Source organism: Falco peregrinus, chromosome Z (assembly GCF_023634155.1).
Source record: "Falco peregrinus isolate bFalPer1 chromosome Z, bFalPer1.pri, whole genome shotgun sequence".
Classification (NCBI taxonomy): domain Eukaryota; kingdom Metazoa; phylum Chordata; class Aves; order Falconiformes; family Falconidae; genus Falco; species Falco peregrinus.
Genome location: NC_073739.1, coordinates 20,615,571 through 20,641,364, shown reverse-complemented (window position 1 = coordinate 20,641,364; position 25,794 = coordinate 20,615,571). Strand labels below are relative to the sequence as shown.

The following is a 25,794-nucleotide window of genomic DNA, read 5'->3' as shown; positions in this document are numbered from 1 at the left end:
GAAATCTTACCTTTCATTCTGCCTAGCAGAGCTCAGGCTGACTTTTATGTACTACCATGGGACATTTTTTCCTCCACAAAGGGAAGAGAAAACAGTGAAAAATCCGGCACATCATCAAGGATTTGTTTTCCCCACTTTTTGATCCTACTCCAGCCAAGACAGCTCTGAGGCAGTATTTCAGCTACAGTTACAGAGGCGACATATTCGGCATCGAAAGGTAAAGCTCTAGCCAATGCACAATGTGGGGTACTTGCAGACTGGCACCAGGAGTCTAGAAGTTTTTTCTTAGAACAGAGACCCCTCCAGCCTTCTTGAGGATGGACAAGGCATAAATGGCTGAGTTTGCATTCCTGCTTGTTAGAATAGCAGGAGACCAACAGAAATGGAATCAGTTAAGCAGTGAAGAACTAATGAAACTTCCCACTAGGTGATGGAAAACTCTTTTTCTTCACCATTAGATAAAAAAATCTGAGAAATCAAATCACCTCAGTCCCCAGAATGATAGCAAAAAGGTGCTATGAGTGACAAAGAAAGCAGAAGATTCTTATCCTCTGTTGAAATATAAAATGCTGTCTTGGCTCTGAAATGCTCTGCAACAGAGTTTCCAAATCAACAAAAAGATCCTTTCGGTACTATAATTTTTTAAATTGAATCTAAAACTTCTATAAAGCAACAGCACACAAATAGATGAACTTAAAAGAAGACAGTTCAAAAGCTTTAGAATACAGTTTGGTTGGATAACTAAAACCAGAGGGCTTTTTTCGGGGGCTAGGAAAGGTGATTTAAACCTTCCACCCAGATTTATTAGTTTGTTCATACCTACTGTCCAGTCAGAAAAGGCTATTTATTTATTTAGTTAGTTAAACATTACCACAAGGAATCTACTATCAACACTTATTGAAGTAATTAAAGAAAATCATCATGGCCCATGAAGAAAGAAAGACACCTTGGGCCAAATTTTCTGTAAGATAAGTTTTCCTTTTGCAGCTACAAACTGCAGAAATAGTTCATTTGTCTTCATTTTTTTGTAGTTGCTCTTGAACTGCTCCCCAGAAAAGAGAAAAACATTGCAATATAATCATGGGTGATTTTCTCCTTTATATTTCTGACAAACTTACTCATAAAGCAACTCTACATTATTCATCACTTCATCCACTGTTTTCCGAACTCCACCCTGCTGGAAATGAAGACAGCTAAGGAGTATAAGATTGGATTCTACTTTCTTAAGAGCAAAATCATAATAGATATGGTTTTATTTGTCTTTTTCAGGAAGGATTGGTAGTTAAAGTATTTTAAAAGAGAACTGCATTTTGAAGAATACTGAAATATAGGTCAAAGTGCTTCTCGGATCTCCAGATTATTTCCTTAAATGGAAAACAAACCTCTAGTCCAGTTTCATAAACTCCATAACTCATTTTGAAGATTTGGATTCCTGAAACTACTGGAATGTTGAAGTTCATCAAGTCTTCAAGTCTCGCAGCCAAGCAGCACTTCAACCAATCTTATCTCCAGGAATCAGGACTGTTCTCTTTGTAAAAAGTTCAAGAGTAAATAAAAGGCAAGTATGTTTTCTTGACCTCAGCCAAGAGGGAAATATTAGCTCTACATACTAACTCTGGTTAGAGACATATGTACATACAGGCCCTACACGCATACACAACAGTTCTGAAGGTTTACAGCCCTCTGTTTTATATTAGAGTCTTGCCAGTCACAAGAAGAATTTCTTCAGGTCACTCAGGCCACAAGAAATCATAAAAAAAATGGGTCTCCTCCAAAATCTCTCTCCACCACCAAATCATTTCAGGGGAGACTAGAGGCAGCTACACAGTCTCATGTTGAGGTTTGTGTGCCACTTCACAGTGAATTCTGTTAACGATGCCTGTTATCTTGTTGGACTGATGATATCAGCAAATGATGAGATTTCTTCTGCCCAAGGGGGTTAGAAAATATCTATTCCATTGAACTTTAAAAGGCAGACCTGTCAAAGGGCAAGTCCCTGGGGCAGAGAGACTGGATGGCAATAACATCCAGTGTCAGCTTACTGGGACAAGGATATGACCTAACTCCAAATCAGTAGAGAGCAGGTGGCTAGATCAAATTCTTCCCCATTACGAATTCACTGGAAATAAGCTACATAAAAACTGCTCCTCCAAGAGTACATCATACAAAATCTATTTGTAACAAATACTGATCAGGTTGACAACAAGTTGCAGCTGGTTCAATAACCAATTAGATAAGGTCCCTCAGTGCTGCCCTTAGGAATCCCAACAATGTCTTCAATGTCCAAAATAAAACACCAACTACCTGTCCAGTTGGTCCATCCACAAGATGACTTACTGAACTCATACACAACAATAATTGTGCAAGAGGGAGCATTTCAAGTGATCTATATCTCCTTTAAATACACTTCCAAAGCAGACAATATTTCTGTATTGCTTTGTGATAAATGGTTAGTCCAAGATTATACAGTGGATTAAAAAAAACAACCAAACTGCCATGACCCAGAAGCTACAATGCTAATTAACAGTCTGTCCTATCATCTTCCACCCTTACCTTCACCTTTTGGTACTTTCAAGCAAACGTATTTCTCCCAGCTCACAAACACACTGTCATGAGTCAGACTTTCAATGAAGGTCCAGTTGGCAGCTCTTCTCAAATTAGAGGCTCCCTATATAACTAGCTACCTCCAATCTGTATCTTCATCTTTTCTCAACACCAAACTTTTCATGAAACATATCAAGAGAAGATATTTTGTAACTGTAATCAAATAGCTAAGTCCAAATCTTGCTGCAATCTAATACTACTGTCAGAGAGCTTTTTGTCAGCAATAGTGTAATCCAATGATTTATTTTACAAATTCTAAATCAAAACCACCTGGATTCTTATCTCTGCTGTATTACAAGCTACAAGCTCAGACCAGACACACAAATAAGTAACTGTTAAGTCAGAATTTATATCACACACTAACTGATTTATGGTAACTCTTAGTTGATAGCTACCACAAGGTAATTAGAGCTGGTTTAGTCCTCTTCTGCTGTCCGTAACAGGCATTTTCTTCTTTAGCAAAGACTAAACCAGCTCAACTGAAGTCCTGTGTGCTGTAGGATAAGATCATGCGCAGAGACAGCTACCATGGATCAGCAGAGGAGCAATAGCTTATTGCTTCATACTAATTTGCTTGACTGTTTGAGGTCACCCTCTGTCATTCGCTTATCTTTACATCTGTTTCCTCATTAATAAATTAAACATAATCCTTCTTTCCTCTTGTCAGTCAGTTGATTGTTCTCAGTATTCACAAAGGCTCTGTATTATTAGTATACATGCAGTTAAATTAGTCTGCATACTAGTGCTTACTAGTCAATTATTCCATGGTATTAAACACAAAAGTTCTAAATTCTAGTCAAACTTGTAAAATATGAAAGTCACTTAATAACAGTATAGATAAATCATTCATTCAGTAAATTGGTGTACTATAAAAAAAAAAAAATCCCCACTCAAGCTTTCAAAAACACGAGAAAAATAAGCCATTTGATGAATATTAGCTGACAGTGAATATGAATAAATTTAAGAAAATGACTATTTGTACCTCGCAATTTACTAATACTTGGTTTATTTGTAAGTTTGCTAATCTTCAGAAAGATATAATGAAATGTTTCTGAGCTCCTGTCTATTCACTCCAAGAAACAAACAAACTGTGCTGAAATGATTTAAGAGGGCATTTCATCATGAAAAGGTCACAAAGTAGTAACAAGGCACTGGCAACTGCAGCACGTTCCAGCTCAGACAGGGGAATTTCTTGCTTTCTTTACTACTTGATACAGACTGATTCCACTATTCTAATTTCATATAAATATTTTTATCTGCATTTAACTATAGTTAACTAGTTAATTAAAAATACGTTAAGAACTCGCTATGATTAGACCATGTCAGATACAGGTTTGTATTTGACTGCTATCTGCATGGCATCTTACTTCTTGCCTGTATAGGTTTTCAAGGTGTGAAGTACAGTAAGAAGAAATGAATAACCTTAAAACAAATTATTTGAATGTAACATCTCTGTAAATGCTTAGTCTCTACATGAGATTCTGGCTGGTTTCGAAAAAACAGTTAATGACTACCACAACTCTGTAACAGTTTACCGGCTGCACAAATGACCGATTACTAATACCACCACTGACTAGTGATGGTAGTTGCCAAACTACTCTTACAGATTAACTGCCATTAGTATCAGCTGAAAATATGTTTGCAATATTTTATATATATGGTGTTGCATTAAAAACTGATCATGTCTTCTGAAATTGTATCACATTCCTACAGTGCATATTGGAAAATGCCTGGCACTATTAAAAACCTTCTGATAACTGAGGTGTCTTAATATGAACTTTTAGTTGTCTAAAAATAGGGTCTCATTATTTTAAAAGTTACAATTTCACTGATGATTAGTTCTATTTTCTGTTAGCAGAAACAGACACTAATGACTGTGATAAGAATATTAATGACTTTTGTTCTTGTTTTAATTTAGTATGCACATTAGTAAGGATATAACTTAGAGGCTTGTCATGTTTTAATCAGATGATGTCCAGCAGCCCCTTCCAACATAAACCACTGCATGTTCCTATGATAGCCCATGGCGACAGAAGGGAGGAAAAGTTAATTAAATGTACAACACTGTGCAAGAACAAGAGCTGACAAGCTCTTCCAGTAGGGGGAGATGTTCTTTTAAAGTTTATCATCAATTAAAAAGGGCTAACCATTTTACCCCTGTATCTTTTTAACAAAATCAACCTCATATAAGAAATCAGTAAATATGCCTTAGTAGAAATATTGCCCAAAAGACAGTTGTATGAAAGTCAGGAGAAAAAAAAATTGACAGTAAATGGCTGTAAGAGAAAAACATACTGGAAAATGGAGCAAGCTGTGCTAACAGCTATCAGAACCAAAAAGGCCCTACTCCTTTTCAAAACTGAAGTCTCTCCAACAGCAATGTATTCTCACCCACGCAAAAAATCTAATTTTTAGATGCCAAAGATGCTATAAATATCACAGAGCAAGAAGGAAAAAAGGATTAAATTTTTAAATTTAACAATACTAACGAAATATTTTAAAATAAAAAACCAAAAAGAAACTACGTTGCCTGAAACACTCCCTATGTCTCAGAACAAAATCTGAGCTGTGTTTTATGCATTTCCAAATTAGTTTTTAAAAGTTTAACATCAGAATTAATACTGTCTCATGTCACACTGTAATTCCATTCTCTTCCTTAAGCATTTTTCTTTTTCAAACCTTCCTGAGAATCACAGAGGTTCCTGAGTGGTGCAGGTTACCATCTGTTTTCTATGAATGCAGCTCATTGTCCTTTATGTTGCAGTTCAACATTTTTCCCATTGTGCCACTACAACTGTGGATGATGACATAGATCAAATCTCTGAAATTTTTACTATTTTTAATACTCTGATCAGAAAATAAACAGAATACTCTCACTCTTTCCTTCATCCCAAAACAGTTATGTTTTGACTCAGATCATTTCTATGATCCTCTTCAATAAAACAGCACTTGCTTTAGTACAGCTGAAGGTGCAGTGAACGGGGAACATGTCCAGAGGAACACCAATCTGGCTTTGTCACCAGAGAAATTGCTGTGAAACTATACCACAGGGCATTTTTAAAGCAATCATGATGAGAGTAGAAATTCTGTTTATTAAAAAAGGCTGAGATTTATCACTGGTATATTTAGATGTCTATATGTCTGAGTCATTCCTGAAGACTCCTTTTACAGTCTGTAGCAAAAGCAGCACACAAATAGGTAGAATCTGGGACTTTAAATGCAATTTTGCAAACCAACTGAGATGTATATGGGATGACAGGTGCCTATTTCAACTGGATGAACAATTCAGATATAGGCATGTACAGTAGAGGGATATGAATTTGATGAGCTGATTCTTCCCTGGTCTGTCTAAATGGAGGTGAGTTAAATGAAGTCTCATTGTATCTCTTCTGCAACACTTTTGGTAGGTATGTTTAGAACAACTTTGAAAGAATAGCATGTTCCTGATTTTAAGCACAGGAAAATGAGGTACTAGTAGGTTCATCAGAGTCAGTCAGCAGCTTTTGCAAGAATCTTGAAAAAAATGCATAACAGTCTGGATTTCTAGCTGCTAATCTCGTTAAGTGAACAGAAATCATCACTGCTGGGAAGTATCCAGCTCACACCCCACCTCTAAAATTGCTTGTCAGTAAAACAGCCCACTTCATACCTTCAAATGTGGTGGGTACTACCACTCTGAAAATGGATGCTGCTTTTACTTTCACAATGCTGAGTGTAGACTCACCTGCAAGTACAACTCCAAGCCTTGCCGTCGCTGCTCCAGCACCTTGGGGACCCAGTTTCTCACATGCTTTGAAGGGATCTCTGGAGTCCTTATGAACTTCTTCAGCTGCAAACAAAAAAGACATGAAGTATAACAGCAACCTTTTAAAGTAAACATGTTTATGTTAGAGATGAGGCAGTACAGGTGAAATAACCACACATGGTTATTTCAAGGACAACAGCATGGCAATGAAGTTACCATCAGCTCATTGAAGTAACAGCAGACATCACATCTGCAGGTTGCAGTTGAAAATCTCCACATCTGGCTGCCCTGGACAGTGAAAAGGAACCCTACTAACACTCTCTTGTGACTAACAGCCTTAAAACAAAATGGCAGCAACTACATGAGGGTACCTGAAATGCATTCCCTGTTAGTCAACTTGGAATGATACCTGACAATGTCACTGTGATGCACACAGGTATTACCTTGCTAAGTGCAGTGACAAAACAGTGCAACGATTTCTACCTCTAGATTTAGCCAACTATGAACAGGTGGGAGAAGTACAGGGAGGAGAGATAACCAGTTCTCTGGACAGCTGGCAATCAAGGGAGCAAAATATTCACGCTCTCAAATTGCTCCAACAGACCAACAGTTGTGTGCAATATCTCATACAGAGAAATAGCAAGATTGCCACTGAATGTATTTCCAAGAGAGCTCCATAACAATTCCTCTAAAGATCCCCACAGGAAAGCATTTACAGATATATACAGAAATGTGTATATGCATACACGAGTGCATACAGACACAAATGTGCATTCTGAACACACTAAGAATCCTCTTGCTGGAGCAATGTATTTTTTCAAAAACAAAAAATATTAACATTTCCTCAAAACTACAGAGCAAAAATAACTGCAGTAGGCTCCATTGCATTTTAATAGAAGGTGACACTAGACATTCTTTCTGTTGGATATTGCCTCTGAGTAAATCTGAGGCAAAGAAGGCAAGGAAGGAAACTCAAAATTGACTTTGACATGCATACCCATGGGAGACCAAGAATTTACATGTCATCTTTGAGCTTGCTGAGATGTCACTATAGGAAAAAGCAGTGTCAACATATCAACGTCTCTACAATCACAAGTAACAAAGCTGCAGCAAGAAAATCTCAATTGCTGTAGAAACATTTTGCAACTTCCTTACTTCTTAACAGTGCTAAATTACAAATAAATGTGAAGTGCAATGAACAACCCATCAAAACAAACCCCAAACCCATTTATTTTTACTGATTGTTCTTAAAGCCATAGTATAAAACCCCATCTTCCCCTCTAAATTGGTTGAGAATGTTGGAGAAGCTATGGTCACAGCTGTTGTGAACTATGATACCATCCACAGATGAGTAACAAATGAGGAGAATGCTCCAGGTGAGGGCAGACAAATCTGAAACTATACAAGCATCCACCAAGGCCTAGCTCCTTACAAGATAAACACTCTGTGGCTGTTACCTCAGATGATGATTAACAATCCTTCTGTGCTCTGTGGCCCTGTTACATAAAGCATCCCAAAAAATATTGCTTAAACATGCAAGCACAGGTACTTTGTGTAGGTATAAAGCACATGCTATACAGATGTACAAAGAATAAATGATAAGCCCATTTTCTTATGCTTATAACAATCCACTTATATATTGCAAAAAAATAAAATATTACAATGTCAAAGAATATGATTAGCTATACTGCTTCAGATCTGTCCCTATACAAGAAATATTTGTCTGAGGACAATTACTGTCCGTAATACCTTCCTGTCCATAACTCTGACCTTATGCTGATTAGAATTACTATAGTCTTTGTTTCCTGCAAGACTACAAGTTGGCTCAAATTATCAAGAATTATCTGTCCAAATGTGAATTCAATATGATTTAGAGTGTACACTAATTATTCTAAAATTATAAATAACTTAGAAAACAAGATGTATAGAACTTAAGATTTTTGCAGATTTCACAGCAGTAGTTGTAATGCTGTCATAGTCTAGCATTCCAGTGCTTAAAAAGAACTACCAATATTTAAAAATGTAAAGGAAAAAAGTATAAAACAAACAGGGAGTGTGTACCAATAAATGGTTGTATATTTAACTACATTATACACATAGAATGTAATTCTTTCTAACAAACTGTCCATGTGAGAGTAATAAAACTTTTGTTCAGACTCGAACACAATACTGTAATGTGGATGGTGCGGAGCCTGAAAGAACTGGTTTGTCATTCATAGCCAGGGCAGAGTATGATGGCCTATGTAAACTATTTCAAAAAAGCCAACAGCAGTGGATGGTTTCTGTCAAGGGAATAATTTGTATCCCTGGTGTAGCATGGCAGTCTTGAAAAGATATTAAACCTTTTCCACTACAGCCAGATTGCAGAGGAAGTGGGGCTCTACTTTTTTACACAGCTGGAATGTAGGAACGATTGAACCCATGAAGGAGACAAATCCAGCCCTGTTCTTGGAAATGGCTTTGTTTAAAAAACAAAACAAAACAAAATATCAAAATTAATCAAAACATTAATTGGCATTCTGATGAATGAATAATGTTTTCTATGAGCAGGGAAGTCCTCCTTCCTGCATACAACAGCAGTGGAGCATGCCCTCATCTAGAGAAGGGCAACCCCTCCCCTCCCTTCAGCCTCTATTCCCATTTACTACCACGGTTGTTCTCTGTAGAAGCTTTCTTTCTCCTGCTCACTACAGACTTTTCCAGCACTAAGGGCACCTTGAATATGCAGTAAGTCTAAAGGTACCTTTCCAATTGCTATGTAGTCACAGCGATTTAGAGTGAAACTTACATTTTAAATTAAAGGGGAAGAAAGGAACAAAAAATTAAATACCCTATTGGCATGCTGAAAGCAAACCGGTATCTGGACCTGAGTATAAATAGTGTCATGGGTTGTGAACAAATTGCTCACAAAGAACAACTGAGATGCAAGTTCAAAATACTCTTCTCCAGTAAAAAATGTTCAAATATACACCCTACTTTTCAAAGAGCACTGAGATTTTGTGCTCTAACACAAAACAGAGGAGAAGAAAGGCTGAAACAGCACACTTCATTACCAGAGAATGACTCCTCCAGGATTTCTCTAACACTGAAAGCACTAAGAAAGGTTTAGAGCTTGAGATGTTCAACGATGTTTACTGAAATTTTACTACAATTCCAAAAAGTAAGATTTTAAAAAAGATATTGTTGCCAAAATATGCTGGGTGCTCTACATCTGTATAGCTAACAAGTAAGAAGCAGTCACTGTCAAGTTTGCAGAGTAATAAAAGCAGACAGCAAGCAGATGGAAGGTAAGATGAAACAAACTGAAGAGTGGTGCAAAGTATCTGTTTAGAATACCTGCTATGTCTGGAGAGAAAGAAAAGGACCATCAGTTTTTCTGGTGTTCTAAGGAGAAATCTCTGCAAAGCAAATTACTGTAGAGGAAGCAGCACACAAGGAGACAATCTCAGAGTGAGACTGCAGTCATTCATGACTTCTGTGTGGAGTAATTGTGCAACCCACAAATTACAGTGAAGACAACCACAAAAGGAAGAAGAAAGTGGAGGCATTCAATGCCTTTTTTGCTCAGCCTTTAATAAGACTGAAAGACCTTGGGCTGCCTGGTCACCCAAGTTGGAGGACCATGAGCATGGGAACAGTGACTTTCCATTTGTGGACACTAAAATTGTAAGGGACTAGCTGTATCAGGAAATCCATGGGGCCTGATGCGATTCACTCCAGTAGTACTGAAGGAGCTAGCAGATGTCATGGCAGGATCCCTCTTGATCATCTATCAAAGGGCTTGGGAGTCTGGGGAGGTCCCCGCTGACTGGAAGCTAGCCAGTGTTACTCAAATGTACAAGAAGAGCATGACAGAAGACTCCAGGAACTACGGACAAGATTATACTGGGTACTATTGAAAGGCATTTAAAGAATAATGCAGTCATCAGACACAGGGAACATGGAACAAAGGGAAAGTCCTAGTTAAGTAATTTGATACCCTTCTACGATAGGGTCATCTGCCTAGTGGATGAAGGGAAGGTGGTAGATGTATTTTTTCTGGATCTTAGTAAGGCTTTTGATACTGTCCCTCACAGTATCCTTCTAGACAAGCTGTCCAAACACGGGACGGGCAGGTTCACAGTGCACTGGGTGAAGAACTGGCTGAAGGGCAGAGCTCAAAGGGTTGTAGTGAATGGGGCTACATCTGGCTGGTGACTGGTCAACAGTGGTGCTCCTCAGGGTTCAGTTCTAGGGACAGTTCTGTTCAATATTTTTATTAATGATCTAGAACTAGGAGTTGAATGCACCATTAGCAAGTCTACTGATAATATGAAGCTGGCCAATGCTGCTGACTCTCTTGAGGGACAAGAGGCCTTGCTGAGGGATCTAGATAGATTGGAGTATTGGGCAATGATTAATGGGTTGAAATTTAACAAGTCCAAATGCCAGATTCTGCACCTAGGACAGAGTAATGCTGGGCACAAGTATAAACTGGGAGAGGAGTGGCTGGAGAGCAGTGCTGCAGAAACAGATCTGGGGGTGCTGGTGGGCAGCAGGCCCTACGTGAGTCAGCAGTGAGCCCTGGCAGCCAGGTGGGCAACCCGCACCCTGGGGTACATCAAACACAGCATAGCCAGCCAGTCAAAAGAGGCAATTACACCGCTGTGCTGGTTTTGGCTGGGATAGAATTAATCGTCTTCAAAGTAGCTAGTATGGGGCTACGTTTTGGATTTGTGCTGGAAACAATGTTGGTAATTCAGGGATGTTTTAGTTACTGCTGAGCAGTGCTTGCACAGAGCTAAGGCCTTTTCTGCTTCTCACACCACCCCACCAAAGTGGGCTGCAGGGGCACAAGAAATTGGGAGAGGACACAGCTGGGGCAGTTGAGGGAACAAGAAGGAAAGGGGAGATGTTTGGTGTTACCTCATTTGTCTTCCCAAGTAACCATTAAGCATGATGGAACTCTGCTTTCCTGGAGATGGCTGAACACCGGCCTGCCCAAGGGAAGCGAAGGAGTTTTTTGGAATCTGCTTTTTTGCTTTGCTTGCACGTGCGTTTTTTACTCATTAAACTGTCTTTATCTCAACCCATGAGTCTTCTTGCTTTTACCCTTCCAGTTCTCTCCCCCATCCTACAGGGAGGTAGTGACCAAGTGGCTGTGTGGAGCTTAGTTGCTGGCTGGGGTTAAACCACAACACCCACTGTATTCAGTGCCGGTGCAGCCTTACCTTGAGTGTTGTGTGCAGTTCTGGGCACCACAATTTAAGAAGAATGGGATGGTACTCCAGTATGTCCAGAGAAGGACAACAGAGCTCATGGAAGGGCTGGAAGACATGTCCTATGAGGAGCAGCTAAGGACTCTGGGCTTGTTTAGTTTGGAGAAAAGGAGGCTGAAGGACAATGTCATTGCCCTCTACAGCTCCCTGCAGAGGGGCAAGGAGGTGCTGATCTCTTCTCCCTGGTATCCAGTGATAGGATGCACAGGAACGGCTCAAAGCTTCACCAGGGGAAGTTTAGAGTGGACATTAGGAAGCATTTCTTTACCAAGAGGATGGTCAAACACTATAACAGGCTTCCTAGAGAGGCAGTCAATGCCCCAGGGCTGCTAGCATTTAAGAGGCATTTGGACGATGCCCTTAACAACATGCTTTAACTTTTGATCAGCTCTAAATTGGTCAGGCAGTTGGACTAGAGGACCCATTGTAGATCCCTTGCAAATGAAAATATTCTATTCTATTTCAACTACAGGAGATGCTCTACTTGGGTAGGGTGAGTTTTAAACATATAAAGCTTGATTTTTCCTCTCTTAATGTTTCCTAACTTATTTAGTTGTTTAATCTCTACTCACCTGGTTTACTTTCAATTGCAGGATTATTCTCTTACATAAAATAAAGCACATACGTGTTCCAAAGCTTGGTGGTGGATGAGTGAGCTGTACTACTGATTCAGACACTGTTGCTCATGTGGTATCATATTGAATGTGGACACAAGGGGGAAAATATCTGAGACATAACTGAATTAAAACAATACACAAGGAAATGAGTATTAGAAAGCAGTAGCTGATACCACAACTGAGGCAAGAGGCAAAAAGGCAAGAAATATTAGCACATCTTAACTATGGTGCGGTAAAGCAAAATATGTTCTTTTCCTTTGTACTTTTGAGGGCAAACACACAGACGGGTCAATAGTTGCCTTTCATTGATCCAGGTTTGTTTATATTCATACACCATGTAAGGCCGGTAAAATCGTCCTCTCTGCCACCAGGATAATGCTTCTTCCCTGAATGAGATGATTCCTGAGCTGATTCAGGACCACCAGCAAACATGCTGGTGGGGATAAGTTCCTCTGACACTGCAGTGACAAGAGCTGTAAATGCCTGTGCTCATCTCTGTCGTTTGGAGAAAAAGCTTTTCCACACTTAAGGCAAGCAGCACCCATGAAGCAACACCAGTGGAGTGTGCACACACCTCACTGCCACTGAGAGACACAAACGAACAAATGTTCAGTTGGCCCATGTCCTAGGAGTGAAGGACTGAAGCTCTTCCTTTCAGCTCTACCACTGGCAATGGGCTGCAATACTTTTCCAGAGATCTCCTTCACAATACTTGGCTTCCATAAGGCAGAAAAAATGTAAAATGTGCCTTTCAACTGCACAACTGTATAGCAGCATCCAGTTCAGCTTGGAGAGGAAAAATCATACTTCAACTGTGATCACAAACAATTAGTGGACAACCCATCTTGCAAGTACGGAGTTTCCTTCAATATATTAGTAAGATGATTCAGTAGACAAGCTTAGCAGATATTTTATTTCACATTCACTGTATGAAAAGCAGCAGAGTGAGATGGTCTACTTAAGTCTTTTTCATGTCTAGTTCCCTGGTGTATACAAGTTGTTTCCTTCAGCTTTTACATGTAGCAAGCTAGCAACACAACTTATAGAAATAACAATTATGTGCCTAACTGGATAAAACCAAAAATCATATTTATTTGCTATAGGGATCTGTCTTATTTTGTCATTTTACAAGAAGGAAAAACATACTACAGACAGCATTTTAGCAATATAGCATGTAAACAATAATCAGAAAGAAAAGGAGAGTTAGTAACATGTGAGCAGTCATAATCTCCTTCCACAAAACAGAGAAGAAATTGAGTTAGTTGGGAACTCATTTCCAGAGACATGAATCACAAGATGTATTTAAGATGAACCACGTATAGTAACAAGTTCAAGTGAGAGGAAAACATCACAACTAAGGTAAAACAAAGTTACACCTTATAAAGAAAAAGATCACTACCTTTTTATGAAGTGCATGGAATTCACTATACCTCTTCTCCACAAAATGTTTCCTTCCACTCATCAACACCTCTATTTTAAAGACCTGAAAATTATAAATAATAAAAACATATAAATAATAAAGAAGACATTAATGTTACTTGAAAAAACAGTTCCGTGACATGGCTGTGACTGCACATTTTACCACAGTCATTCCAGCAGGTAGTCCCAAAACAAACCACGACGACTCATGAGGCACTGAAGTACAACAATGATTAAGAGGAAGCATAGCTGAATATTCCATTAACAAGTTTGTCCAACAAACATACAAACACACTGGGTAAGCTTGGACTGTACACTGTGCATTAAAAAGCAAGCATTAAAATATTCTATTTCAGAAATGTTTAATACATTTTGAAGTAGTGAAAAGTAATTAAAAAAAGGATGGTAAAAAAAAAAAAGAGAGAAAAGGAAGAAAGATTCATTCTTTTTCCCTCTTACAGTACAGCATACTAACACACACATGTTCAGTAAGAACTTGGTAACAGATGCAGTACGTTATGCATGGAAAAGAATAAATACATGCAAACACTATATCATAGGTTAATTTCCTCCTAACCTACAAATTCATCTGTAGTCTCAGTTGAGCTTGTGCTACTATCTACACCCTAGGAAAAAAACCCAAACCACCCACCACAGCCAAACATGGCAAATGCTTGTTTTCTTTGTATGATACATGTGACAGCTTTTGTTGCTGCCTCTGGAAGGTTGAAAGGCCAGGAGAAGAAGCTCTCTGGATCCACTAATTAGTAGTCACTAACATGACATCTTCTTGATTCTCAGGTCACTGGGTCAGTTCTAAGGGTAAGTGATGAGAAATATTTTTAAGCAGTCAAGAAAACACGGTCTATTAAACGAAGTCAAAATCGGCAGAAAAGCAATACATAAAAGGTGCCTGGTCTATCTAGGAGTTCTTTGTTTTCTGTTTTACTTGGAAAATGCTGGAAATAATTATTTCCAGGACAATGCAAGATGATGTTCAGGACAGATTATTACATCAAGACCCCAAGACTTCAGCCAAATAAAAAGTTATTTGAAATAAATTTGCAGTGATTATGCCTGAATGCAGAAAAAAGGGGTGTCTGTCACAACATGCCCAGCTAGCATTGATCACAGCAAACATACAGAAACCATGCTGGATAAACACTTTCTATTGTCCACTACAACTTGCCTTTCAAAGAGGTCAAAATGCTATGGTTTTCACCCGCTAGCCAAATCACATTAGAAACAGACAGCATTTTATTTAATCCAGACTGAAATGTGTCTACCTTTGTTTGAACGCAGTACGGATGGGACTGCAACCATTTCATACCAATGTTTACATTACCAAAATTAGTTCAGATTATTGTAGTATAACTTGTGCTACATTCTGTCTCTTTGAAAAGGACTGTTTCTGTGTCCTAACTGCTGTAAGCAGAAGACCTTGTTTGGGTGCACTGTCACGTCCATCTGCGCGCACCCCCTTCCCCCGCCCCCCAGCCCCCAAGTTTAGACTATTTTGGGAGAACAGGTATTGGCTATTGAACAATTTTCTTCTACATGTGAAAATACTCCAAGGCACCCTTAGGAATATGTTATAAGTTGAGAGCTGTAAAGAGAATCACATGCAAAGAAAAATCAATGCAGGCTTTTTTCTTTAGTTGAGACTTAATGTCCTAATTATATGAGAGAAAAACATTATTTACATCATATATTCTACACGCTGTATGAAAGAAATAGTTCTACAAGGACAAAAAACCTGCTTTGGATTGCACAGGAAAACTGCTGCATTGAAGAAGTTTCAAGGATAACTTGGTGGGAAAAATGGGTAACAATACAAAACTAGTTCAGTTAGAAGTGACCGTGAGTCACTTCTCATGACTCTTGCGAGTTGCAAGAGTTTTGAATTAACTTTATATTAAATCTCCAGGAATTATGAGCAACTCACAGCATCCACTTACATCTCAGTCAGCTAAGAGCCACCATGCTACTGTTAGTTTAGCACTTCTGTTGGCTATAGGGTTTGCCAAGCAATTTGGAGAAGTCTGAGGGGCTCCTGACTGAGTTGTAAGCACTCCCTTGACAGGTAACTTCCTTTGAATCACAGCTTGGCTTGTGTAGTCTCATTTCAGTTTTAGTCATATATGCACAACTTCAGAGTAACGTCTTTCCCTCTGAAGTCTATAAACCCATTATTTCATAAATAGTTGGAATACAGGGGGAAAAGGAAATACAAATCCCACTGTGGATCTTCTGTTCAAAGCACGTATCTATTTTGTTCTGTGTTTCATCAGTGGTTAAGGAATTACAGAAATGGCTTCAGAACACCAAAAAGTACACAGCATTTACTCATCCTCCTTTTTAATCTTAGTAAAGTTTTAATCACTGTTTCATGATTTTTGCTATCATGACACTAAAAAATACATTTGCTGGTCACTTTCACAGAAGACATGAGAAGAGAAAACCACAGCTTCCCGTACACGGTGATATAATTTCCAAACCCACAAATCTCCTACCTTTACACCTTCAGCTGACTGTACCAGTATAGAGGCTTTAACTTTGCCTCCTACCATCCAGAGCCCTTGGTCCAGCTTTAGTAGCCATCTAAAATTTACAAAGCTGGACAACAGATCTGCTATGCATGAAGCTGAAAATTACTGTTGGAAAACAAAACATTGCAAATGGCATTTCTAATCACTATGGCATCTGTACTTCAGAAATATAAAGCAATTTGTGATAAATAAGTGGACAATCTTTAAATGCTTTTGTTTAATGCAAATCTAAATATTAATTTGATTTACAAATTAACTTATAAAGCAGAAAGGCAAGTAAGTGAAATAACACATATTGTGCTTATGAACTTCATATTAATAAATAACTTCATTTAGACAGCATTAATTCCAGATTTGCCTCCTCACTCTTTTCAGATCACAATTCACAAGAGCAAACTAAATGCACAGAAGTTAGTTTCTATGCCACTATTTCATATAATGGCATGGCTTTAAGCGAAAGACAAAGAAACATCAGTTTACAGGAGAGAAAAGATCACTTCATGGATTCAAAATAGCTATAGACAAATCTCACACAAATTTAACTGAGCAGTTGCAGGCCCTGACACAAAAACAATGTAAGGAAACTGGTGAACATAGACTAAAGTGCCAAAATAAAGACGGAAGAACTATGGGGGAAAAAAGGCAACAGTGCAAGGAAATTACTTTTCTTGTAAAAATGTTCATGTTCTATGAACAGATAACTCTGAAAAGACATACAACTTTTTATAATTGACAGTTAGTTAAGTGAAAAATTCAACAATTAATCACTGAATTAGACAAGTAAAATGCTTTTCCCATAGTCATTGAAATACCAGAAATATGTCTGACTAGGATACAAGGGACCACAGATATGAAGACACCAATCAGAAAACTCTTTATGGAGTACTCTGAAACTAGAAATGTCTCACCTTTCCTGGTTACTACCACAAGAGCTATCAACAATGTTTGCACAAAGCCAGGAGATCATTATCCATTAAAAGCATTCTTCCAACAGAATATAACCCACATACATGATGTATGTACCAGACACCTTTGGACCAGCTATCAGTATGAATAGTGTTGATCTTTTGCATAGCAGAAGTGCAGATATTCCACTGCAATTCATAACCATCAAACCTGTGAAGGAAACTCTTCAAGAAGAATTCCTCAGGTTTTTGTTAGTAAGATAGTAAAAACTTTCAGGTCTGACTACAACACAGATTTACATATAGTTTGGGTTCCCCCCACCCCACCCCCGCAAAACCCCCATCTTTTGCTTCTTGTCTTTGCCTCTACTTTGTTCCAATGACATGGATTATATTCAGATCTTGGAAACCATTTTCTTCCTTTTCTATTGTTAGCAACTCTGCCTCATTTTGCCATTTTCCTGAATTTATCCATTTCTGATTGTTAGCAAACCTCTAACTGAATGATCCTTTTTTTCACAATTTTCAAAAAGAATATTTTTATTACTCTTGATGCAGAAATTAGGCAGTACTATGCAGTAACTAAATTGGATTATATATGGGCAAACCATTGGTACTGTCTGACTATGAATTTCCAAGACAGCATAAATGGAAGAAGACAGGAACCAGTAAGACATACAAGAACCACCCATGCCTTCCTGTAAGCCCACTGGTGTCGTAAGTGTACATCAAGAGCTGTGTGGTAAATAAAACCATCCCCCTTCAGTTCTTACCCAAGTCAAATGCTTCACTGGACAAAAGGACATCTTTTATTTGATAATTTAATGCTAAAACATGCAGCTCCGGTTAACTTTGTCTCAAAAACCCAGGAATGATCCATTTACCAAAAAACAAATACAAGAATGAGAAACATGACCAGGAACAGGGAGGAAAACTAACCAGAATATTCAACTTCTCAGCTCAGTTTTCTATTACATGAGAAATACACAGATGGCACTTTTATATTCACTCATGGAAATTACATTAACTACACAGTTTATAATTATCAGAAATTAATACTATCACATTGTCCATATTTGTAGATTGAAAAATGAATTGCAAAGTATCAAAACTTCTGAAAAATTGTAGCTGAGAAAGTGATTTGGGGCAGACTTGCTTAGAATGAGGAGATACAAAAACCAGAAGCAGAAAAAAAGTTTACAGGAAACAGATATATGTGTCTTAACATTCACCAGCAAAGAAAACCCCACAAAATCCTAGTATTGTGCTCTTCTCTCTGAAGACCAAGCTTACAAACACTAATTCTGTTTAATATATTACTTACAGAAATAAATACATCCCTTCAGATGCTTCAGTATGCTTGACAGACTTTTGTCTGAGTAACAGCTAATGCTTTCAAAGTGTCAAGGAATTCAACCCTAAACCTTTGTTATATCCATATGGAAGGAATTCCAGAGTTAATGAAATGACAGCTATGGTCCATGAAACACTAATGGAATTTCTATGACTTTAGTGTTTCATTATTGTTTAGACAACAGCAGATTTTCTCTCTCAGTTGTGCTATGGCTAGAACAAGACCGTGGCATTTAGTAGACAGCACAAGATTACTTTAAACCTATTCCTATCCAACTGACCTAGGGGAAAAAATATTCCACACAATCAGTAAGAGCACCTGGGTGGTGGTGGTAACCACAGCTGCATGTAGCTGCAGCAACAGTTTGGCATCGCAGGGGTGTAAGTGCCTTATGGCACTTCTCCATACTTCTGAATGCCCTTCACAGCAGAGGCGGAGACAAGGACAGCATTCAGAGCCAACTCAAACTTCAGAGCAGCCTTGATAAAACTGAATCTTGTTATCCCCCAAATGAAAACAAATTAACTTATTCTGACTTCATCCTTTGGAAGGTGGGGCAGCAGAATTCAGTGGGCATGGGGCAGCTCAAGGGTGCGGAGACAGGCTGACATCAGTCACAGAGGCATGAGGTGAGGGAAATCTCCCTTTTTCTCTCCTTTCCAAACACATTCCTCCCAGTTCTAGATTTCCCCTATCTTGCACCCACTTTACTCTGGGTTATCCCTACCACGTCCACTTGCTGAGACTTCAGATCATCTGCCTCAAGATGCTTATAGTCACCTCTTTGCCTCTTCTCCGTAGCAATTGCTCTTCCCACACTACACAAGCAGCCCCTACACAAGTTCCTGCACGGTCTTCTCATTAGGAACATGCCCCCTTCCTTTGCAGAATTGGGAAACAAGTTAGGGCACAGTAAAGAAAGAAGCAGAGCAGCCCTGAAGATCCCAGTTTGCTCTGTTTGGTTTTGCTGGGGACCTAAGAAGGGATGAAAGTGGCTGTAGGAGACAGTAAAGGAAAAGAGGCACAAGATTAGGTATTAGAAACCGAGAGTAATCAGTGCTGGAGGGGAAGATGAACAAGGGGAGAGCTGAGCACCATCCATCCTTCCCAGTAGCAGTAATCACATGTGCTGAACATTTTTTCCTGATGGCCATGAGAGCAGGGAGAAAGCAGGAGATGCAGGTGGGCAGCTCAGCTTGCATGGACATTTGGAGCACTGTCCACAGGCAGGCAAAGGGCCCACAGCTACCTCCACCTCCCTGCTGACCCCGGCAGCTGCTTGTTGTGCCTGTGGTACCAACCTCTGGCAGTACAGCTCCACTCAACACAAGTGTTTCACTCTTCCTGGAGGGCCCCGAAGAGATTCAGATCCATTACGGTATCCGTTACAAGCTGTGCTTATCTTAAAGACAGCTCAAAAGTTGCACTGGCCCCATAAACCACCCCTGTCCCCCACCCCAAGCACTGCCATGTCTGTTATATAAAATCAGACTGTTTCACTTAGTCCCGATTACAATGTACAATATTGTTACAGCACAAGATAAAAAGTACACGGTTTTATTAACTATGGAATTCAAGGCTTGCCATTATGCAGTTATAACGCTGCTTTGTCCTCAGTCTGTGGAGGAGAAAGATCATGTCAGAGAAGTGAAACGTTCACTGCAGAATTTCCAAAGAAATTTCCCAACAGCTCCAGCCTGTGTGAATTAATTACTGGACCCCTCCTGGCCTGGAGAAGCAGCCTTACTGTTTATATAGCACAAAAGACTTTCTGCTGTGACATAAACCCACTGACAGGACAAATACATTGTTTCACTGACTCCTCCTGCCAAATCCCACGTTACTGCAGTCTAACTTGGACCTTTCATTACTAAAACCAGAGACCTGTACCTAAGAACAATCACAAGCATATGTTCTTGTAAATATGGTTTACTTCAAATGTCTCCTCACTAATTTTATGTAACTTTCAGCCATTCATTTACTGAAAAAAACTGTCTCTTCACTAACAATTACCAGTGTTACTGTTATTAGTACCTACCTAAACCAGACTACTGCCTCTCCAAGAACCTTTCAGCACACAGTTTGCCTTTCCCACAAACACTACAAAATAATTAAGGATATTCCCTCTCTGACGTTCTTTTGCAGTATGGGCCTCCTCCACTCAAAAAATGGCACAGTATTGGTAGGAATTACATAAAAAAGGTGTGCATAGGACTCAGGGGTATTCTTCCTGAAGATGGCCTTTGAGAAGGGTATGTCCTATTTCTTAGGGTTTAGAGGAAGAGGTAGTAAAACAATTGATACTGCATCCCCATCAGTTTTGCAATTCCTACAACATGGGAAGCTCGAGGGAGACTTCTACAGAGCTGTCACTGTTGAATGAAAGAGTAGCTGACATATAAGAGTAAGTAGTTTTCTGATTTTTTCAACTCTCTCTAAACCAATCTTTTCCAAACACATGGTTCATAAAATCCCATAGGAACTTCTCTGTCATTTCCTGAAAAATAACTTACTCGGCCTTCCAAGCTAAAAAGCCTCTCCCTTGCCAGCAAAACACTGACTGTGGAAATCCAATTTGTAATCAAACCAAGAAGCTACAAGATCTGACTTGCTTTTGATATTTTTCTTTATTAGCCCTGCAGAGCACAACTGTTACTCAGATGACACCCTTTTAAAATCTCGTTGTCACTGTGGTCATCTATTTGGCTAACTTTCTTAGAATCAAACTTGATGAAAAACGTGCTGATCTTTTACTGAAAAAGGAAAAAGTTCCTAACACATGCTAACGCCTACAGTTACAGAAAGAAAAAAATGCTGTGCTGTGTTTGTCCATCTGGATCAACTCAAGGTCTCTTATCAGAAGTGTTCTACTAATAGAACAACCATGAGCCTTTTTAAGGAAAAGATGAACTTTCCAACAGAAATCGTATAAAATTGGGATAAAATACTTGAATATTGCAAAAACTAACTGATGGCAAAAGTATATTTACATGAAACAGATGGATTCTAAGTTTGATGAAATATAAGGTCTCTTCTATTTTGTCACAAAATCCTTTGCTATTTTATCTCGAGAGTCTATATAGTCCTCTCACTTCCCAAGACAGGATGTAACTCCTAACCACAAGAAAAGTGCCCCCATATTGCAGCCAACTAACCGCAAGAAACTCCTTTTTTTGCAAGAGGCTAAACACAAGACTAAGTCGTTGGTTCTTTTTTCTAGAAGCTTTAAGTCTGTGCTACTTCACACTTGTATTTGCTGTCTGGAAAACACCTGGGTCACCTAAGACCAGACCTCCAAAGCATAGATGTTTTGTTTACAAACAAAAAAGTCAACTGGTGTCAAAAAACACTTTTTAAAAAGTATATACACAGCAGGGTGATGAGCATTACTCTTCAAAGGAGCTGTCTTTGCACTGTCTCATATTCCATGGTATGTCTACCATGGTATGTGCATTTAGCCTTTTCCTCTGCTAGTGATTAATGAAACACATATGAACATGAAACACAACAGTATTTAGTCAAGTTACAGTATACACAAGCTATGAAAAATCAGCTCCAATTTCTTCATGGTAAGTAACGGGAAAGAAATACTGTATATCCACATTGCATCTTTTCTTATTAGAGTCCCTGCAGTAATCCATCTGAGACATCTCCGCTCCCCTTTACCTGTCAACATAAGTAGCCAACAATCATCTGAATCATTTTTCAAGAGCAATAGTCAAAGGAGTTTGCTTTTCTAAATGTCCGTGCAGCTTAGCAAAGATCCTTCATATATTACTTTTAAATAATGGGATCACCCTGTCTTCAGCCCCACAATGGAGGATTCAAACATTACTCTGTTAATAATGAAGATGAGCAGTGAGGATACATGTGTCATTTTCAGGCATTTCCATTTGAAGAGTTAATGCATCCAAACCTCCACTAAATTAGCATTGGTCTGCCTTCCAAAATGGAAACCTAATTACCTCTGCTATTGCCCGCCATCTGTGTTATTCTTACATGCAACTGACAGCACTATTTCAAACATCAGCACTCATTTCTGAACAGAATAGTCATCATATCAATTTATCTGAGAATGCCATCCTGCTCACCAAAGGTTTCCCTTGCCAGGTTAATCTCTTTTGAATGATAATTCAAACTAGGAAAAAGAAATAAGCTCAAATATCTGTAAGACATTTTCATTTCTTACTGGACTAAGCCTGCTGTGACTGAGACAAGACCTGAAACAGGTTACCAGGATGTGGTTATCAGTACAACCAACTGCAGAAAACCAGATGGTTCTTCACATGCAAGGAGGGTGGAGAGAATAGAAGTGACAAACTCAGCACAACAACTGAAGAAAATGCAAGAGCACCTACCACAAACAGTGCCTGAAATTACGAAAATATTATATCCAAAATAAAATTTAAGTTTTCAAGCTTCTGAATTTACATGCTGTGACTAACAGAGCATTTATGTTGTAGTTGGCTTGGTGGTCACAGTGAACGCACATATTCTTGAGCCAGATTTAAACTTGTTCAGATACTGCTGGCTGCATAACAATAGTAGTAGCATGAGCAGCACAAGCTGCAAAAACTGTGGCAGGGTCTGGACAAAGCTCGGTGCACCAAGGGGACAAGCCTGGCTCTATGCCAGCTACACCTGCAGGAGCTGCAATCAGCAAGATGCAGGCATCCCACAAAAGCGAGCAGGGTAAGTGTGAAGTTCAGAGGAATGCATGGTTCAGATTTGACTTGAACACAAGGGAAGAATGCAGGAAAGAGAGAAATTTATTTCCTATTTTGCTTTCCTTAGAGTTACAGTATAAAACACAGCAAGCAGTAGTGGAATTGCAGATACTTCAAGAAGAGCTGCTGGCATTAGTGGAGGAGGAGCTAAGGCAGCACAGAATTTGACTCAAACACCCCTATCTGAGAAAAGGTAAAAACTACACTGTTTATGGCGACTACATACAGTGCAATTATGTCAACATACTGCACAGGTTCAAAAGCAGTAGAAATACTAGCACAAGCTGATATCCAGGATAATATATATAATTAAAATATCCTATTAGCAATTTTGTGATACAAGATTGAATAACCTATCAGAGAACACTGGCTGTACAATTAAATATTTATCATTTCAAAGACAATGAAAATTGATTCAGTGAGAATTATGTTAATTTCCAACTGGTCTCTCAATCACTTGAAAGATAGTGAGGCAAACATAAAGTAATTACATGCCTGCACATGTATTCTGCCAGATAAAGTATTATGTATCCACACTTCAGAAAGATTTTAAGTAAGTTATAAATTGAGTCTGATGCTGGAAACATGGAAATAAAAGCATGCATACTGCAAACAAAGTGAGAGGACATGGATGATTGAAAATTGTGCTAAATGTTTAATTGCTGGCTGTGCTTGAACTGAAGATAACACAATGCACCGATCTCTTAAAATGTTAAATGAAAGCATCAGAGTCAGAAAAATGTCATTCACAGGTTTAAAAAATCTGTGACTGCCTTTTCCTCAAAGAAAAAAATTAAAAGACACAGCCAACCACAGACTCCCAAAGAACCAGCTTGGCTTGAACTCTTTTCCTAAACACAGCGCTACGAGGAAACAATGCCCATATATTCATTTTTAGCTGAAATTTGAGAGTCACATTTCATGTCCTGGTTCTTGGGTCTAAAATAAACCTTCACTTATTGCACTAGAAAACCCTGGATGTTCATCACCTGAAGATGCCAACCAAGTCCCTTATTTAAATACATACAGACTGAAACCCCTAAATTCAGTTGGACAAATTCAAAAGTACTATCTAGAAAAAGATTACAGATACCAGTAAGAAAGATACTATGTGATACTGTCACAGATATCACCCCTCCTCTTATTCTGAGGCTTCAGACTTTCTTTTGGCCTTACTATGAACTTCGTGAAAACTTCACTCCCCTATACAAACCTCATCTATTCTTGGCATTTTCCTGGTTCTCACCTTTTGTACTAAACAGAAAAACTTTGCCATTTCTATTCACACAAAACACTGCCATAAATAACTTATTCAAGTATTTTTTTCTGTGGCAAAGGCTCTATTATTTTGAGTCTCCAGTGCCTGCCCGTAGAAGGAATGTAAACTTTGCTGAGTTTACCTAAGTTCTTGGTTGCAGTGAAAGTTGATTCTTCTATGTATTTACAGAAAGTGCAAGTTTTCTATTTACAGGGTGGAGAAGATGCAACTGACCTTATCCTTTATCTTACCTCCAACTGCCTCAGCAAGCAACTGCTTGTCTTTCTGTACAGCCTCTGTCCTACCTACCTTTTCTTTCACTCAGATATGTTTTTCACAGGTAAGAAATTTGAAGGGGTAACAAAGGGACATTCACCTGCATCTGCTGATTCCTCACCTTCCTGCTTCATGCTGCAGCTCACACACACTACTGATATTTTTAATTAACATCTCAACAACATTTGAAGAGGACCCAAGATGGAGAGAATTTCATAAAATATATCAGAAGAGTTAATAGCAGTGCTAGGAGTAACTAGAATAATCTAATATTTTCCACTACAAGACTGTTCTCACTTACACTTTTGCCAACCTTTAATTTTTGGGCTTAGATTTTCCATACCAGGTATGCGATAGAAAGTTACTGCTGAGACAGTCCGAACAGTTAAAGAAAAATATATTTTACTTTACCTATGCCAAAAAACCCAATCAAAAACCCAAACGCAACCCAAAACAAAACCCATACCATTTCACACAAATTGCCTGAAGATGTGGACAAGATGACCTGGGAGACAGCTGGGAGGCAAAATTTGGCCAACCCATAAACTTCTGAAAAAAAGCCCGACTCCTAACAAAACTCTGCACAGAACATGTGTGTAATGCAGGTTTTCCAATGGCACGAGCACTGCCAGTGCTATGTTATTTTTACAGTGTGTCCCTACCAACTAGAATGTTTATGGCATCTCCTAAAGTTAGGGTGAATTTCAGGCCTACAGAATACTTTTCTACAGTTCAGGAGCTGGTATGATGTTAGGGAGCAGAAAAAATACTGGAGGATGGTTTTAAGTTTTTGTAAAAACAGAGATGCTGGATAGGAATCTACACAATGGCACGGGAACACCTGAAAAGACAACACTGCACTACCACTAAAATAAGTAGGCTAAGAGCAGAAGGGGCTTTTCGTCTGAAGTACTCTGGCTCCTGTAACTTTGAATGCATAATTTCATCATGTATGACTGAGAAACATACATCACTGCATCTGCTTGCTGTGAATAAGCATTGTTGACACATGACATCCCTCCCTCCCTCCCTCCACTGCTGATGGGGGCAGCTGGCTGATAAAAACTCAAGCACCTCTTAGT

General features: G+C 38.9%; 1 protein-coding gene across 4 annotated transcripts in view; it reads right to left on the bottom strand.

The window, feature by feature from the left end:
• The window catches only part of SNX24 (sorting nexin 24), a 92,047-nt gene that overhangs the window by 33,414 nt on the left and 32,839 nt on the right, over positions 1–25,794 (bottom strand). For 2 of the 4 annotated variants that reach the window (XM_055790488.1, XM_055790489.1), the window contains 2 exons: positions 13,624–13,707; positions 6,329–6,433 (listed from right to left, as the gene is read on the bottom strand). In XM_055790488.1, the coding sequence (XP_055646463.1) occupies positions 6,329–6,433; positions 13,624–13,707 (189 nt within the window). Of the gene's footprint in view, positions 1–6,328; positions 6,434–12,179; positions 12,309–13,623; positions 13,708–25,794 lie in introns of those variants that run through there. The other 2 variants (XM_027783153.2, XM_055790490.1) reach the window with 2 other exon arrangements.